The sequence below is a fragment of the Nothoprocta perdicaria genome, unplaced genomic scaffold (genome assembly GCF_003342845.1).
Source record: "Nothoprocta perdicaria isolate Ctin4 unplaced genomic scaffold, notPer1 scaffold_57, whole genome shotgun sequence".
In the NCBI taxonomy this organism is placed as follows: Eukaryota; Metazoa; Chordata; class Aves; order Tinamiformes; family Tinamidae; genus Nothoprocta; species Nothoprocta perdicaria.
In genome coordinates this window covers 3263230-3278578 of record NW_020455832.1, presented here as the reverse complement: position 1 = coordinate 3278578, position 15349 = coordinate 3263230, and the positions used below count along the sequence as shown (strand labels likewise).

The 15349-nt window shown below is 39.3% G+C and overlaps 1 protein-coding gene across 2 annotated transcripts in view; it reads left to right on the top strand.

Annotated features, from left to right (window-relative positions):
* Positions 1-15349, top strand: part of WAC (WW domain containing adaptor with coiled-coil) — a 58375-nt gene that overhangs the window by 30483 nt on the left and 12543 nt on the right. For both annotated transcript variants that reach the window (XM_026048766.1, XM_026048767.1), the window contains exons 6-9: positions 6578-6823; positions 8672-8794; positions 9818-9966; positions 14643-14761. In XM_026048766.1, coding sequence (XP_025904551.1) covers positions 6578-6823; positions 8672-8794; positions 9818-9966; positions 14643-14761 — 637 coding nt within the window. The remainder of the gene's footprint in view (positions 1-6577; positions 6824-8671; positions 8795-9817; positions 9967-14642; positions 14762-15349) is intronic.

Here is a 15349-nt window from a genome sequence, read left to right as displayed (position 1 = left end):
ATGCATTTGATTCCCTTTAGAAAAAAAATCTTTGTAGAGCCAGCAAATAGCTTGAAAGCTTTATTTTTAAGCTAGTAAAGCAAACTGTGTTCGATCTTTCATTGTTTTTTCCCCTTAAAGGAAGTAAAGCTGCCTCTTAGTACTGCTTATAAAGGCAACTTGGTCCAGATGTCTGGATGGTATGTGCAGTAGCTCCTGCTCAGACGAATCTTTGCTTCATGGCAATGTGTTGCTGATGGGTTATACYAGCATATAGGTACTATAGGTACTGCTGTTTCAATAGTTGTGTTGATAGTGTGCATTTTTAATGCAGTAAGAACTCTGATAAGCAAAGGGGAAAAAAGGCAGCTTTTTTTCAGCTCTCTCTTGCTGCAGGGATGCGTTGCAGTCCCCCAAAGAGGCTGGATAAACGCCCTGGTAACAGGAGCTGTCTGCCCTCTYGGTGGCCAGAGCTGCGGGGACCTGCTTGTCCCCTGCCTGGGCTCGCTTTCTCTCTAGGGCACACACAGTTTTTCCTCTTTATTTCCGTTACTGAATGACGTGTTACCCTGCTGTCCGTGTCTCAGCAGCATGTCCATCTGTAGGACTCCTCACACCCGTCCTGCCAGGCGCATCGGGCTGCACTGTGGGGTCAGTGGCACCTTCTCCCTCATCGTTTTGAGCCCTAGAAAGCGTTCAAAGTAGGAAAGCTGCAGGTTTCAGCAGGCAGTTGTTAACATTGTTCTGATGTCATTGCATCTTTTTCGTTGCCTGCGTTTTGCAGTTTTAAGTATATTACTCAATGTAGTGGTTACGAAAAAATTACACTAGAGAGACTGTTGGAGGTTTCTCCTGGTATTGCAGAGGTGCTTGCTGGGCGTTGCAGTTGCCTTTATTTTAGCAGCTCTGCAGAGATGAAGTGGCTTTGGGTGATGTAGAGAGAGCTGGGGCACATTTGAGGACCCGCTTGTCATTGTTGCTCTAGTTGCACTTTGCAAAATGTGTTTATAAAATGATTGCTCTTAAATGGATTTGTTATTTTGGTATGACTGAAGGACCTCCATAGAAGTGAACTGCATGAAGGCTCAATGTGGCTGTCGCTGTTCAGAGAGCTTAGAGGGGCAGCTGTGCCCTGGGGTATGCGCTTACACGGCCCCTCAGCACAGAGAGCTTGTTAGGATTCATCATTAGCACTAATTAGCTCTTTTAGATGATAACTGCTTAATCCTTGTAGCAGAGGGCAGGGTGGTGAGGAGATCAGGCCTTGGCATCCTGGGAATTTTGTAACACAGGGTTGTTTCCCCACAGAGAGCACAGCATGAGAGCACTCGTGTGGCCTCTGCTAGCAGGGCAGCAATCCGGCTCAAGGTCCCAGCAGGTTGAGAGGGTCATAACATAGTGTTGGGTTTAGAGGGCTTTGCATGTGCTGTGGTTTTTAATGGCATAAAAATTACATTGGTAGTGGAAGCTGTTGGAATGCTTGAGAGAGCGCAGCGGTCACTTGGGGTTTATGCAACAGCAAGGGGGCAGTTTGTCTCATTTAAAAAAAAAAAGGGTTATGAAGAGAGAGCTTGTTGTAGGTGAACAGTTTCCATACAATTAAATGTGATGGGGCAGAATGTTTTTCTGTTTTAAAACATTCCATTAAAATATGTAGTGTTGCTTCTAATAAGCTTCTCGGTGATAGTCAGAAAGCAGACTGCTTTATTTCATTCTGTCACAACACAAGTGAACAGATTTATTTATTTAGGAAGCTCTTTTGAAAGCTCCTAGGAACTGAAAATTCGTTTTGTTTATTTTTATTGGGAAATAATTAGTGCAAAGGCATTTTTGGAACATGAAAGGCAACAAAAATTTGTAATCATTGCAAATCTCAACAATTCAGAGGATCGTAACGGAATTGATTCTGTTCTTGGTTTTGTTTCTTATTTTTATTAAGCAGAGTTTTCTTTGGGGCTTTCATGTTAGTAACTGAAAYTATGTGAGATTAAAAAATCTTTGGTGGTAGTTGCAAAGAAGTTGGTATTGGCAGTGAAGAGAAAGTTGACAGTGAATTGACATTGAATTGCCCTGTCCAGTTGCAGACCTTAATTTTTTGCTTGAGAGTTTTAATTTTGTTTGAGAGTTTATYGGGCCTTGTAACAGAGTATTTAATTTTTTTTCTTTGATTGTTTGAGAAAACCTTCTTTTTCATATAAATCAAATTTGTGTCTCTTGTAACATTTTAGCATCAGGTTCCGAGTTAATGTGTTAATTGATGTGTTAATGGTTAAAATGTTAATGGTTAAAATGAGTTTTATGCATAGGTGACATTTAGTAAAAGAAATATTTTGCAATAATATTTTGGAGTGTTTTTTGTGAACATGAAGTTACATTGGCACAAGAGTAGGTGTTGGTGAGCCAGAGYTGCCAAACTGAAAGCCTTATATTTGCAAAGAAATGGAACTTTTCTGGATATCCTCTTTTCATTTTGGATGCTTCATACTCATTGAAGGTTCAAATGCCTTTAAGAAAGATGTGGTTGTGTGTAAGTCTCAACATTTCTGTTTGTAGAATATATTTTAGGAATTCACAACTAGCATTTAAATATTGAAAAGCAACCTGAACAGCAGCAAAGTCCTTAGTGAAACAGTCCTGCAAATTGGCACACATCGGGAAAGGGGAATGGCAGAGGAAGAGGAGAGGGAGGAAGCAGTTTGGTGCTGCTGCCTGGAAGGATTTCAGGGGAAATGGGAAGGGATAGTTGAGAGCTAAGGTGGGACATGYGCTTCTCTGGGAGGAGTTTTGAGGGCTGGTGGTACCTTCAGCAGTGAAACTTGCCAGTTTTGTTTGACAGCATAAGTGCAATCAGTATTAAAACTTAAACCTGTTGGAGGACATATTGCATGAAAGCAGAATGTGTAAGTATTTAGAGGCTTTTTTTTTTTTCTTATTGAGAATATAACATGGACTTATTTCTATTTCTGGAAGCCAAGGAATCATATAGATCAGTTTAGAGTCATTAAAAATATGATTTCAGTTGTACTAAGATTGTATGGAACTAATTTTGAGTTCCTTCCATATTTGGCTAGCATGGTTCAAATTTCATTACAAAGGTATTTCCCTTCATAGCAAACAAATACCCATTGAGACTGCTCAGTATGAACTGCAAATACTTGCATTTTCATAGAATATAAATTTATCTTTCAAAAAATTGGTTTGGTGAGAACACTTTCTGTATGCTTTAATTTGCTATGAATAACCTCATTTGTGAACTAAGTAGTGCTCAGAGAGTTGTACTTTGTATCCTATATAATGTTAGGTAACATAGAATCATTAATACCCTATACATGATCATAGTGCTGTACTCTTTCACTGATTACAGGCTGTTGGTCTTACAGTATTATAATATATACCTATTATAATATTAACCACCTCAAAAGATGGAAATATTAGGGTTAGATAGATTTTTTTTTTCCATTTTTTTTTGGTAACTATTTAATCTGCATTTACTTAAAATATCTGCAGGAACCCTGTTGTGTGGTAGCATTCCCCTTATGCGTAAAAGAATTTATTATATTACATTGGTAGAGCTGAGTTTGCATCTTTATAGCAGGAAAGCTCATCTGAGCTGTAGTGCTTTTTCAGGCCTACTGAAATTCAATTTATTTTTGCATGACAGATTTAAACACTTTTTTTGGCTCATGTTTTGTTTGTTTAGTAAATGAAGACACCCAGAACTAATCTTGAGGTTCTTGTTTGTTGCCTTGTTAGCCGGGGTTTGGCTTTGGTTCAGTTTCTTGTGCAAAACTGCAGCATGGTCAGAAATTACATTTTTTCTATTGCTAGATGCTAGAAATATTAAGTAATTAAATATTAAGTAGAAGTATTAAGTAAAAATTAAGTAACATCTTTCTCAGAGCAGTTAATTCTCCTTTGTACCGTTGGTCATAGGAGTGTTGTCTCATTTGAGCCAAGTTAACTCTAATAACATAACTGTGAAGATGAGTCTAGCTACATTAAATATTTCTTCAAATTAGTGCTAGTTTCTGTCACCTTACTTGTTAGTTAATGTAGACTATAAATGGGCAAAAATGGACATTTCTTTACAAAATTTTACAGGTTCTCAAAGCTGTAGGGTAGGATAGTTACTTTAATAAATACTTATATTCTGCTGTGCTTAATTGCCTTGCTTTTGTCTGCAGCTGTGTCTTATCCTTGTGCGGACTTTGACACATCCAGGTTCAGTTTAAAGTCTGCCTGCTGCTGTTCAGTGGGATAAGGTGCTTCTTTACTCCATGTCTCGACTTGCTCATGTTCTAGTGAGTCTGCTTTGAATCCTGTAACATCAAAGTATTTTGTAAATAATGCTTTTATGCCAGCGACTCACACAGGTGACTTCAGTGTTTTAAGAGGGTGCTGATACCTAATGGCCTGACCAATTCATGTGTATAGTGAAAGGGATAAAAGAATTCGCTCTTTGCTTTTGTTTTTTTCCTTTTTTTTTTTTTTTTTCTGCTCGCTCTTCCACCTTTGCAGCACTTCTTGTCTCTTTGTGACATGTGAAATTTTAAGCTGTTCTTGTGAAAGCTTCTGGCCAAACCATGAGTTCCTGCTGAAAGACAAGGACAAGCCAACTCCTTAGGCTGAGGAGCTTGTAGCTAGACACAGCTTTGAAGCCCCTGTACCTTGGCTATTGCATCCTCACAAGAAGACAAGAATATAGGTGGTTCTATGGGTGGTCCTGCCTTTTTTTTTTTTTTTTTTTTTTAGAAGACAGAATAGATCAACTACTAACGACAGGACAGAAGACGGCTGCTCCTCAGATCCACACAGCTGATGTTCTAGTAAGAGATTATCAAGACAAAGAAAAAAGAAACATGATGGTACAAGAAAGAACACATACACAGAAGAGTTTTTTTTTTTTTTTTTTCTCTTTTTCTTCTCCTTCCTTCCTCCTGTTGTAGTCTTTTTAGGTGCTTGACTAAAAAAATCACTTCTACTTACGCAATTTTTCTAAATGTGTAGTTTGGCAGAAAAATAGCTGTATTTCCCMCCTCCCATACCCATCTCCAAAAAATGGAAAACATCTCCAGTGACTAAGAGGTGATTCCATGATAATACCACCTTGTTTCTTTTACCTCTGAGATTTCTAATCTAGAACTTGGATTTACATATTGATGATCATTTAAATCTTTGTTAGATATTGTCTTCCAAATCATCATCCAATTTAACAGTTAGGTTAAGCTGTCTGAAAGCAGCATTCAGAAAGTATTTGTGACATTTTATTCATTTCTAGTGTTAAAAAAATCATTTTTCTCCTTTATTAGAACAGTCAACTTCTTCCTGCATTCCTCATCTTCTCCAAGTTTTTTTTTTTTTTTTTTTTAAAAGAACCACTTACCATGAAAGAGATTCATAGCCAATTACTTAGCTTTCATGGGGAAAAATATTTTAATATGTGCCCAAGTTACAGTGGGGATAAAATTCTAAGTCTTCAATGTTCTGGAAAACACTTCAGGTAAAATACTGGATCCCTATCCATCTCTTCACTCTTCATGCAATCTGCTTGGCATGATAGAGGCATTAATCTTGACCAAATTGTTTTTTTTCCTGATAGGATTGAATGGGCAATAGGGGAAAAGGAAATGAAAATTGAATTGTAACGGCCTAGGCTTTTTAAACAGGGATGTGGAAGATGTTTGAAATGACTTATGGTATAAAAATAGTAAATGGAAGTCCTTTCAGTGCAGGAATTTCTCACAGTACTGGAATAAAGGAGAACCATTCAGATGTTTCAGTCATTCAGATTCTGTTATTCAGATGAAGCATTCAAAGTCGAACTTAAAATTAATTAAAGGATGCACATTAATTGGAACAAATTGCTGTACAGTACGACTGAATTTAATTGCTGAACACTTCATGTGAGAAATAACCATTGTTATTAGCTAAAATGAGAATAGTCCAGTAGAAGATACAGGTTTTGATCCTTCATGAAAAGTTTGAAATTAATTATGGGCAGATGTAATTCTGGATGGGTTTCCCCTCTGCTGTGGAAATACTACATGGCTCTTTTTTGCGTAGGGCTCATCGGCATCTCTGTTATGGAGTGGTGTTGCTAGATTGTTATTTTTTGTAGCCTGAACWCTGAATAAGTGAAGTATGGCCTGTAACCTCTCCTCAGATCTCACATCCTGCCTATCTATTGGTGACGCTGACGGACTTGACAAGGGCTTTGTTCCTCATACGTTTACCAAAGAAGGGTAGGAGTTATGGGTAAAAAATGAATAGGAAATATGAATATATGCACGGGAGAGGAAAAGAAAAACATTTGGCTCAGGTTTATCCTAAAAGCATTTTCTCAGAAAAAAACCTCCTCTTTCTAATCCTGAYGGCTTTCGGTCTCAATCCTTGTTGTAAGAAAAGGAATTTTCTTTTCCTACTAAATGTTAGACTCCAGTAGCCCTTAGTTTTTGTTAYGCTTGTGTTTATATGCAGCCCTTTTAAGCAGTGGTTAAAAAGTTGGTTATCTGGATGTAATAGGGATATTTCAATAGTGAGGAGAGTTGCAAGGTTGTATTGGGGGATAAATGTGAATTATTGTGTGCCTTCTGTTTAGAGTCTGCRTCTCTGGACAAGCCCGTCTCCCATTCTTGCACAACTCCTTCCACATCTTCAGCTTCTGGACTGAATCCAGCTTCGGCACCTGCTTCATCTGCTCCCACAGTCCCCGTGTCTCCTGTCCCACAATCGCCAATTCCCCCGTTACTGCAGGACCCCAATCTCCTTCGCCAGCTGCTGCCTGCTCTGCAAGCCACGTTGCAGCTTAACAATTCTAGCGTAGATATATCCAAAATCAATGAAGGTAAGGACACGCTTGGCATTCATGGAGCCTTCTGTTTGTGTATTATACGATAGCAAGCTGTACTTAAGGCAAAACTTGCTTTAAATAAAGCTTTTATAAATACATAGATAAAGTAAGAGTGGCTTTTTTGGTTGTTGTTGTAGTGGTGGTGTTTAAATTAGCCAAATAAGCTTTAAGTTTATTAAGCCATTAAGTGCGGARGTACTAATGAGCAGTACCGATTGCAGTGAGATTGGGGTCTTAATTACCGTCAGCATTAATTTATTGAACAAAACTTTGAGCTTTTCGCGCTTTTGTGTGTTGATATTCTCTGTCTTCTCTCGTTTGTGTCATTTTCTGTGTTTCCAGAAAATGAAACTGTGACTCTTACATCTTTCTGCCTGTCAGCTCTTTTATAAGTGAACATCTGTTGGCCTCTGAATAAAGTTGGGCAGTCGTTAGCAATACCTATTGCTTTCCGAGGGTTTTTGGTAGTGGAGACCTACACAGAGTATGTTAAAACTTCAAAATAAGTTTATATGCCATTACTGAATATGAGGCTGGGGAGCATAGAGGAAAGTTTTGATCTCCAGGAAAGTTTCAATTCAATACTCCAAGTCAAAAATAATCATTCTTGGAGAATTTAAACCTAAATTAAAAATGGAGTATCAGTAGTTGTGCCACCAAGGTAACCTTTTTGTCTAAGTGTTCAATTTCTGTGTATTCCACACCTATTTTGTCATGTAGTCATGTAGGTTTTGTCATGTTTATCTTCTGATAAACCTAGTTTATCTGAAGAAAGCTTAAAACTAGCTATAGTGCCTTTCTCTTCAATAACAAGTGGGATTGATGCATTTTGAGCCTTTTTTGAGATGAAGTTTGCATGTGAGAGGTTACTGAAGAATAAAGTGTGTAAAGTATTTTGAGAACTTGTTATGCAATAACTAAAAGTAACTTTTAAGAGTATGTTTAATGGGATTTCATCTTAACGCCCCTTAAGGTCAAAATACTAAAAATACTAGTTAAAAAAAGGAATAATACCACTTTAGGATTGTCTATAAGGAAAAACTGTGAGTTGAGTTTCCGTTTAATCAGCGAATGCTACGTCTTCAGTCAGTACTGATAGGCAGATAGGCCATTCTCCCTGTCGTCCTGGGAGAAGCTCTGAAAACTGTATTGTACCAGATTGGACTGAAAAGTGGGAATGTTACCCTGGTTTGTGATGGAAAACCACATGTTTGGGAAACGGGCTGCACTTGTATTCGGCTGGGAAGCCGCCGGCTTCGCGTCGACGTCGCAGGCCCGTGCGCGGGCGCTGCCGGGCGGCCTGCTCYGAGCTGCGGCCCTGAGGTGCTCTGAGGGGCTGCTGGCAGCCCGGGTCTCCTCGGGCAGAAATTTTTTCTCTTGTAAGTCTGTCAGTGCATTACTGCCTTCTCATCTGGGGTTTTTGTTTCAGCCCCCAATATTTGAAGGGGTAATATTATTTCCTTAAAACGTACTTGGTAGTTTTAGAAACAAAATGGAACTGATTATCCTCCTTGCAGTAAAATCAGACAAATGCTCTCCTTGCATTCAGTTRTTACTGATCAGTCATTGCTGGTTAATAACTTCCTGTGCTCAGATTACGCTTARTTGATGATGAGAGGATTTTTTTAGCACCTGCCTAGAAAATAAACTGCTAAATTACTTGGGTTGAAGTGCCAAGCACTCACAAGTTGATTTTTTATGTCACTGAAAAATAGTTGTTATCCCTGATACGAGGATGTCCCTGGGTACGGTTGATATCCCCGATAGCTGTGTCTGCATCTACAGTTGGAGCCGTTTAAACGGACGTTCCGAATTGTCGCTAACCTCGTCGTCTGTTTTCAGTCCTTACAGCAGCTGTGACACAAGCCTCTCTGCAGTCTATACTCCATAAAATTCTCACTGCTGGACCATCTGCTTTCAATATTACTTCCCTAATTTCTCAAGCTGCACAACTGTCGACGCAAGGTATTCAGAGACAGATTTTCACTTTTCACATAAAGCTGTTGGGTTGTGTTTTATAAAAAGCGGAGACGATTGAGCCTTATAGAAGCTGTATCCGACTGTACTGTCTGTAGTGTAGAAATCCTTGTGTAGTGTAGAGGATAGTGAACTTTTATCCTGCCTTTGGGAAAAAGGAAGAAAATAAATTCTGTAGTTGGGGAGCAGGAAACTGATAAAGAAACTGAATAAATGCCTTGGTCTGTCACATTGAGGGGTTATCTTTGCGTAGTAAGTAATGCTGTATCAGCATGGCAAATGTGTGCAAGACCTTTACTCTGAAATTTTTAGTTAGACTTACCTAGTGTTAAACAGTATACACAATGCTTCTGTATAGTATATGCTTTTTCAGTTTCCAGGCATGGTGTTTTTTCAGGTATCAGTAAATTCTGGCTTGTAACTTAATAAATCAAGTAACCAGAGCCAAAGGCATAATTGCAGTCATGTTGTTTTGTCAGTGAAGAGTATTTTTTTAATACTTATTTTTATTATGCTAATTTATTTTGCTAATACTAATTTTCAACTGATRATCAGAACAGTGGTGGGGGTATGTGTGGATCTTTATTTTTGGAAGTCAGATGACCAAATGGAATGAACAGGTTTCTAGATACATTTTTTTATGCATTTTGTCAGTTAAATTGGATCAAGCCATCTAAAATAGGAATCATAAATGAGAGTAGTGACCTTCTTCATGTGTTTAAAAAAAAAAAAAAAAAAAACACACACACACACACAAGTCCTTGCACTCATAGCATAGACACAGTTCACCGTACTTTGGGACACTCCCAGAGTTTTAGAAATCTGGATATTTGGGGGAAAAACAGATTTTTAGTTAGGATTCTTATTGAACGTTTGATCCATGTCTGTTGCTTTTGTCTCCTATTCAAATTCARTGTTAGATATTTTTAATACAGTACACTGCAAGTACAGAAAGAAGATCTAATTCACATCAGATGGTTTTATAAAAGCAATATCTTTTTGTCTTTGCAGCTCAGCCATCTAATCAGTCCCCAATGTCTTTAACATCGGATGCCTCATCGCCCAGGTCATACGTGTCTCCCAGAATAAGCACCCCGCAGACTAACACTGTTCCTCTGAAGCCATTGATGACTACACCACCCGTCTCATCGCAGCAGAAGGTGAGCTGCTTTTGAAAGGTTTATGGCATACTGTAACCACAAACTTTTCAGTAACTTGAAATATTGCTATATATCCTTTTACCAGCATTTACATATATGGTGTGAAATGCACATTATCTTTCCTAGCATCTTCGACATTTGTCATGATATAAATCGTGTTCTGTATTCTCTCTAGGTTGGATAGTGAGTTAATCYATTTTAAAAGTGAAAAAGATATTCTTGCATTTTTATTTTTGCTAGTTAAAATATAATCCTACTTGAGAAGCTTTTCAGATTTTTTTTTCACTTCTGTTGTTACTACCAGTCGTCCTTCTCCTTGATTCTGGTTTTAGAGTGCGGATTTTTGAAAAGTGATCTTTGCAGCTTTGAGAAGTTTGAAATAAAATAACCAGAAGCAACTGGGTTTTTGTTATTGTTGCAGTAGAAGTTCAGGGTGGGATTCAAATTTTCTCTTCTTGAAGAAAAGCTTGTGCTTGCTTCGGAAGGCACTTCATGCCACAGTAAGGTCTGGAGACATTACCAAGAGAGCAGTGTCCAGCATATTTGTATGGTAACAGAGAGTTGCTTGAAGGGCAATGGTTGATGCAGTTTTCTGGACTTCAGCCAAGAAAAGATTGTTAAAAGTCGAGGAGAGGCTCCCAGTGAAGCCAGTTGGGTTTAGAATTGCTTGTGGTGTTTGCAAGGTAAATAACGTCATGGTCGCCCCCTCCTTCCCTCTCTGCCTTCATGCAGAGTTTCTTAATTGGATCAGTGATGAAGAAATATTAATTGAAGCTAATTAGTAATCTCTTAAGGGTCCTTTAGGAGTGCGTGGATCTGTTGAAGGAAACACAAAGCTGCCTCTTGGTTTTTTTCTTGTTTTTTTCTTTTTTTCCCCAACCCTTCTAGTGCATCATTGTTTGGAGGGGGAAAAAATGTCTTTTGTAGAATCTGAACTCATATTCCATCCTGCAAGAGACTATCTTGACAAATTCTTGTTTGTTTGTTTATTTATTTATTTATTGTACCCTAATTTGGTAGAATTTCTTCCTATGCTGTGTATCTACTGAGCACGAGAGCCTCTGTTTTGCTGTGCATGGTTGGGGAAAGCAGATATAGGCAGGTGCTCATAATGAACTCCTCTCTTCTCCTAAGCTGCTTTTTTGATTTTTTTTTTTTTTTTTCCTTAAAATTCATATTACAGATCAAGGATGAGGAGATATACCAAGTTTAAATACCTGTTGTGAAGGAGGAATTTGCTAAAGGAAAGTGAAGCTAGGGCTGTTTCTGCCCCCTGCCTCGTAACCTCTTATGTTAGAGGTAGTTTAGTAGTAAAAGGTAGAACTGCAGGTATAAGACTTCTGGTTCTTTTCAGAATAATATAGGGGAAAAAAATCCGTCAGTTTTTGGTTGTGAATAATGGAAGGAAGTTAGGAAGGAGCTGGACCTTTCCTAGAGGTTTGCTGGTTTCATGAAAGCAGGAGCTGTCTTTTGCATTGTGCGGATCGTTTTTTAAGGGGGAGGGCCTCAGGTTTTAACCCAATCTATCAATATGTTGCTCAATATTTTATGTTTGTTTTGTTTTGCTGTCTTCTTGGCAAAGAAAGGAAAATTAGTTTTTTCTTTGGAAGGAAGAAATAACTTCCCTGCAGTTGGGTAGTCACTTCTTCAGTGTGAGAGGTGTTATTGTAGACAGTGGCGTTAGAAAGGATGTGATTGCCTCTGTTTAGTAACCTGCTGTGCAGAATTAATCCCCTGGTATTTTCAAAATGGGGTGTTGTGCATTGATTTGTATGTTCTTAATAGATTTTTAATAACTAATGGTATTTAAGTTTTATGGGCATATTGTGATAGACATTTTGAAATTATTGTGTTTAAATTCACATTTTTTTCTAAGAGTGTCTTAATGTGAGATTGCATGCTCTGTTTATTATTGAATCACATGCAATGTGGTTGCAAACAAAGTGTCAAATCTAGTAAATTTGAGATAGTCGAGATAGTCGTGATGAGCTATAAGGTACCTACTTGAGAACAACCTCAGTGATGATGGTGGACTGATCTGCATTATGGACATTGGGAAGCTTTTGCCCTCCTCTCTCTGGGAGCATCATAGCTCCTATGGTTGCCATGTCCTACTGTAGGAATAACTTGGCATCTTCTGGTGACTTGAGCAGCTTCTTAGCAGAAGAGAACTAGTAGTAACACAGGCCAGCAGGAATTCTTATTAGTTTGTGTTCCTCAAATTAGTGTTGACAACAGAGCTGKTTTTTAAAAATAGATAAATAGCATCAATTTTTTGTCTTTCAGATCGAGGAGTAAAAAATGTTCATTAAGGGATAGTTTTTCAGTTTAGTGAAGGAAAAAAAAATTTCTATTGATACAATTCTGTTCTTAAAAAAGATATGAAGACAAAAACTTACTGGCTCTTTTAGTAGTCRTTTAGATCTGTCAGTCAATCAGATTACACACACAATCACAGAATGGTTGAGGTTGGAAGGCACCTCTAGCGATCATCTAGTCCAACCCCCTGCTCCAGCAGGGACACCCASACCACGGGGGCACAGAGTGGCAACCAGGCGGGATTTGAAGAAGGAGACTCCACARCCTCCCTGGGCAGCCTGTTCCAGGGCTCTGTCACCCTCACAGTACAGAAGCTCTTCCTCACATGCAGATGGAACTGCCTGTGTTTCAACTTATACCCATCACTGGCCTATCACTTGCCACCACTCGGAAGAGTTTGACCCCATCCTCTTACATTCTCCCCTCGGGTACTTATACGTACTGGTCAGATCTCCCCTCAGTCTTCTCTAGGCTAAACAGGCCCAGCCTGCTTATTCTTTCCTCATACGAGAGATGCTCCAGTGGTTTCTTCATCTTTGTCGCACTCTGCGGGACCCTCTCTAGAAGCTCCACATCCCTCTTGTCCTGAGGAGCCCAGAACTGTYCCCAGTACTCCAGGGGCGGCCTTACCAGAGCTGAGGAGAGGGGCAGGATCCCCTCCCTCCACCTGCTGGCAACGTCCTCCTGATGCAGCCAGGATCCCATTGGCCTTCTTGGCCACGAGGGCACTGCTGCCTCATGGCTAACTTGGTGTCAACCAGGACTCCCAGGTCGCTCTCCATGGAGCTGCTCTCCAGCAGGTCAGCCCCTGATCTGTCCCGGTGCCTGGGGTTATTCCTCCCCAGGTGCAGGACCCTGCATTTGTCCGTATTGAGCCTCATGAGGTTCTTCTCTGCCTAATTCTCCAGCCTGTCCAGGTCCCTCTGGATGGCAGCACAGCCCTCTGGAGTTTCGATCACTCCACCCAGCTTGGTATCATCCACAAACTTGCTCTGTGCCCTCGTCCAAGTCATTGATGAACAAATTGAACAGCAGTGGGTCCAGTAGTCTGGGCGAYGCTTCTGCCATAATCCAGTAGTGCTGGGGCAGGACACAGGACGTGTTAGAAGCCGGGCAGGTTGGCTCCGGGTGCTCCTGCCTAGGGCCAGTGAGAGCTGAGTGGGCACCGTGCAGGCAGAAGATGCCTGTGTTGTTCTTCACATCGAGCTGCTCTGCCTGTCTGGGAGTGTAGGACATGCGTGTGGCAGCTGAGATTGGCACAAGGGTTATTTGGATGTAGTCTTTGTTCTTTGCTGTGCCCGATACCTTTGATTATTAGTGTCTTTGAAGGCCCTGGGAAATACAGAATAGTTGAGAGTTTGTCTTCATCCTCTAATGGTTCTTATTTTGAACTTACAAATTCCTTTTTTTTTTAAATAAAATTTATTAGGCATAGTAAGTGTGTTTGAGATTACATTAAGATTTTCTGCATATTTAAAGGAAGTATCTCATATGTGTTGAGCTTACTYTGGTATCTGTGGCTTGTTTCACAGGAATCTGTTCCTGAAAAAGTAATTTTTTGCAAGTTTTGGTAACTGCTAGTTAGTACCCACAGCCTAATTTGCTCTTGCCTGTTTGGATTCATAGAACCTGCTTTTCCTCCTTTCACCCTTAAATTTCTAGGTTTCTGTGGGGAAATRACATTTAGAGCTGCTTCGTTTTTCCACTTTCTTTAAAAGGGACAGAGGTTTACAAAGCATGGACTAAAAAATGGAACTCTAGATAGTGTGACTTTAATTTAAGAAGATGTTAAACAAGTAACTTGAGCTATTGCTTTTATTTTACTGTTTAAAATCTTCCATAGATTTAAATGGACAGAGCAGTTTAAAAGGGGAATTAGCAGACTCGTAAATAAGTTCTCAGATTTTCTTTTTTGTTTCTGATAGAGATGTTTAGAATTATAAGCTAATCATGTTTTCTTTGTTTTTTGAGAACAAAACTAATTAGCTTATAATTCTCAGATTTTCAGTTCTACTTGTGACACTACAGTAGTGTATTTTAAACTGRGAAACTCAAGTGAGAAGTTTGTACTAGATACCGAGCAACTTTTGGACTATGTTACCTGATAAGCTTCCAGAGTTAGAAATTGTTAGGTGGATTTAAATTTACAAAAAGAAAAAAAAACACCTATAAGTAGAGCTAGACATTAAACAGATTATGTGAAGGTGAACACATTCTTATGTGAATACTATAAAAATCTTTTTAAGATATTGGACCAAAAAAGAGTGGTCTTTTGCATGGAAATTACCATGTTTTCCTGTAGTTCCYGTACTCAGTGTTCCTGTGCAGGAAATCTAATGACCTTTTGAACTTTTCAGGTTACTACTCCGGGTGTTAAACAAGGACCAGCTTCGCAGTCAGCACCTCAGCAACCAGTAATAGCTGACAAGCAGGCAGGACACGAACCTGCCTCTCCTCGAAGCCTTCAGCGCTCAAGGTATAGTGAAACACTTGTCTGTGTTCACTGGGTTCTTCTCTGTTCACTCTGATCCACCTTGTATTGTGTGTGGTGCAATTTGTGAAGTTTTCTTCAATGGATTTATTAAAGATGTGGTTTAGCTCTGCTGCTGCTGAAGGATGCAGCTAAATAACTTCAACACAGAGCTCATGTGGCAGATTCTCTGCTCTGCTTTTTATGCCCTGTTAGTGGTCTGTTCCAAGAAGCAAAAAGATTTCGTATTTCTCCCCTATCATTGTGGAGTTAATAAAACAAGTGATTTACATTCTTCTGCAAAGGTTGATTTCAGACTCTGGAGTTATTTCTTCTTTCTGTGTGGGTATAGGATTGAATGCTTTACCTGTGTGTGACTCTCTTAGAGTTAGGTTTTTGTGGTTTCTTGCTATAGTGCAGATTTGATTTTTAAATGAGTAAGAGCTGCTGTCTGCCATGCGATATTGTTGCCTTAATGAAAAACATTAAAAAACTAAGTAAGCTTCACAAATGCTTTTCCTTGGCCAGATGTTTTTGTCCACGTTACAACCTGTTCAGATGTTGTAAGATACGAACAGTTAGCCTTTCATTTAC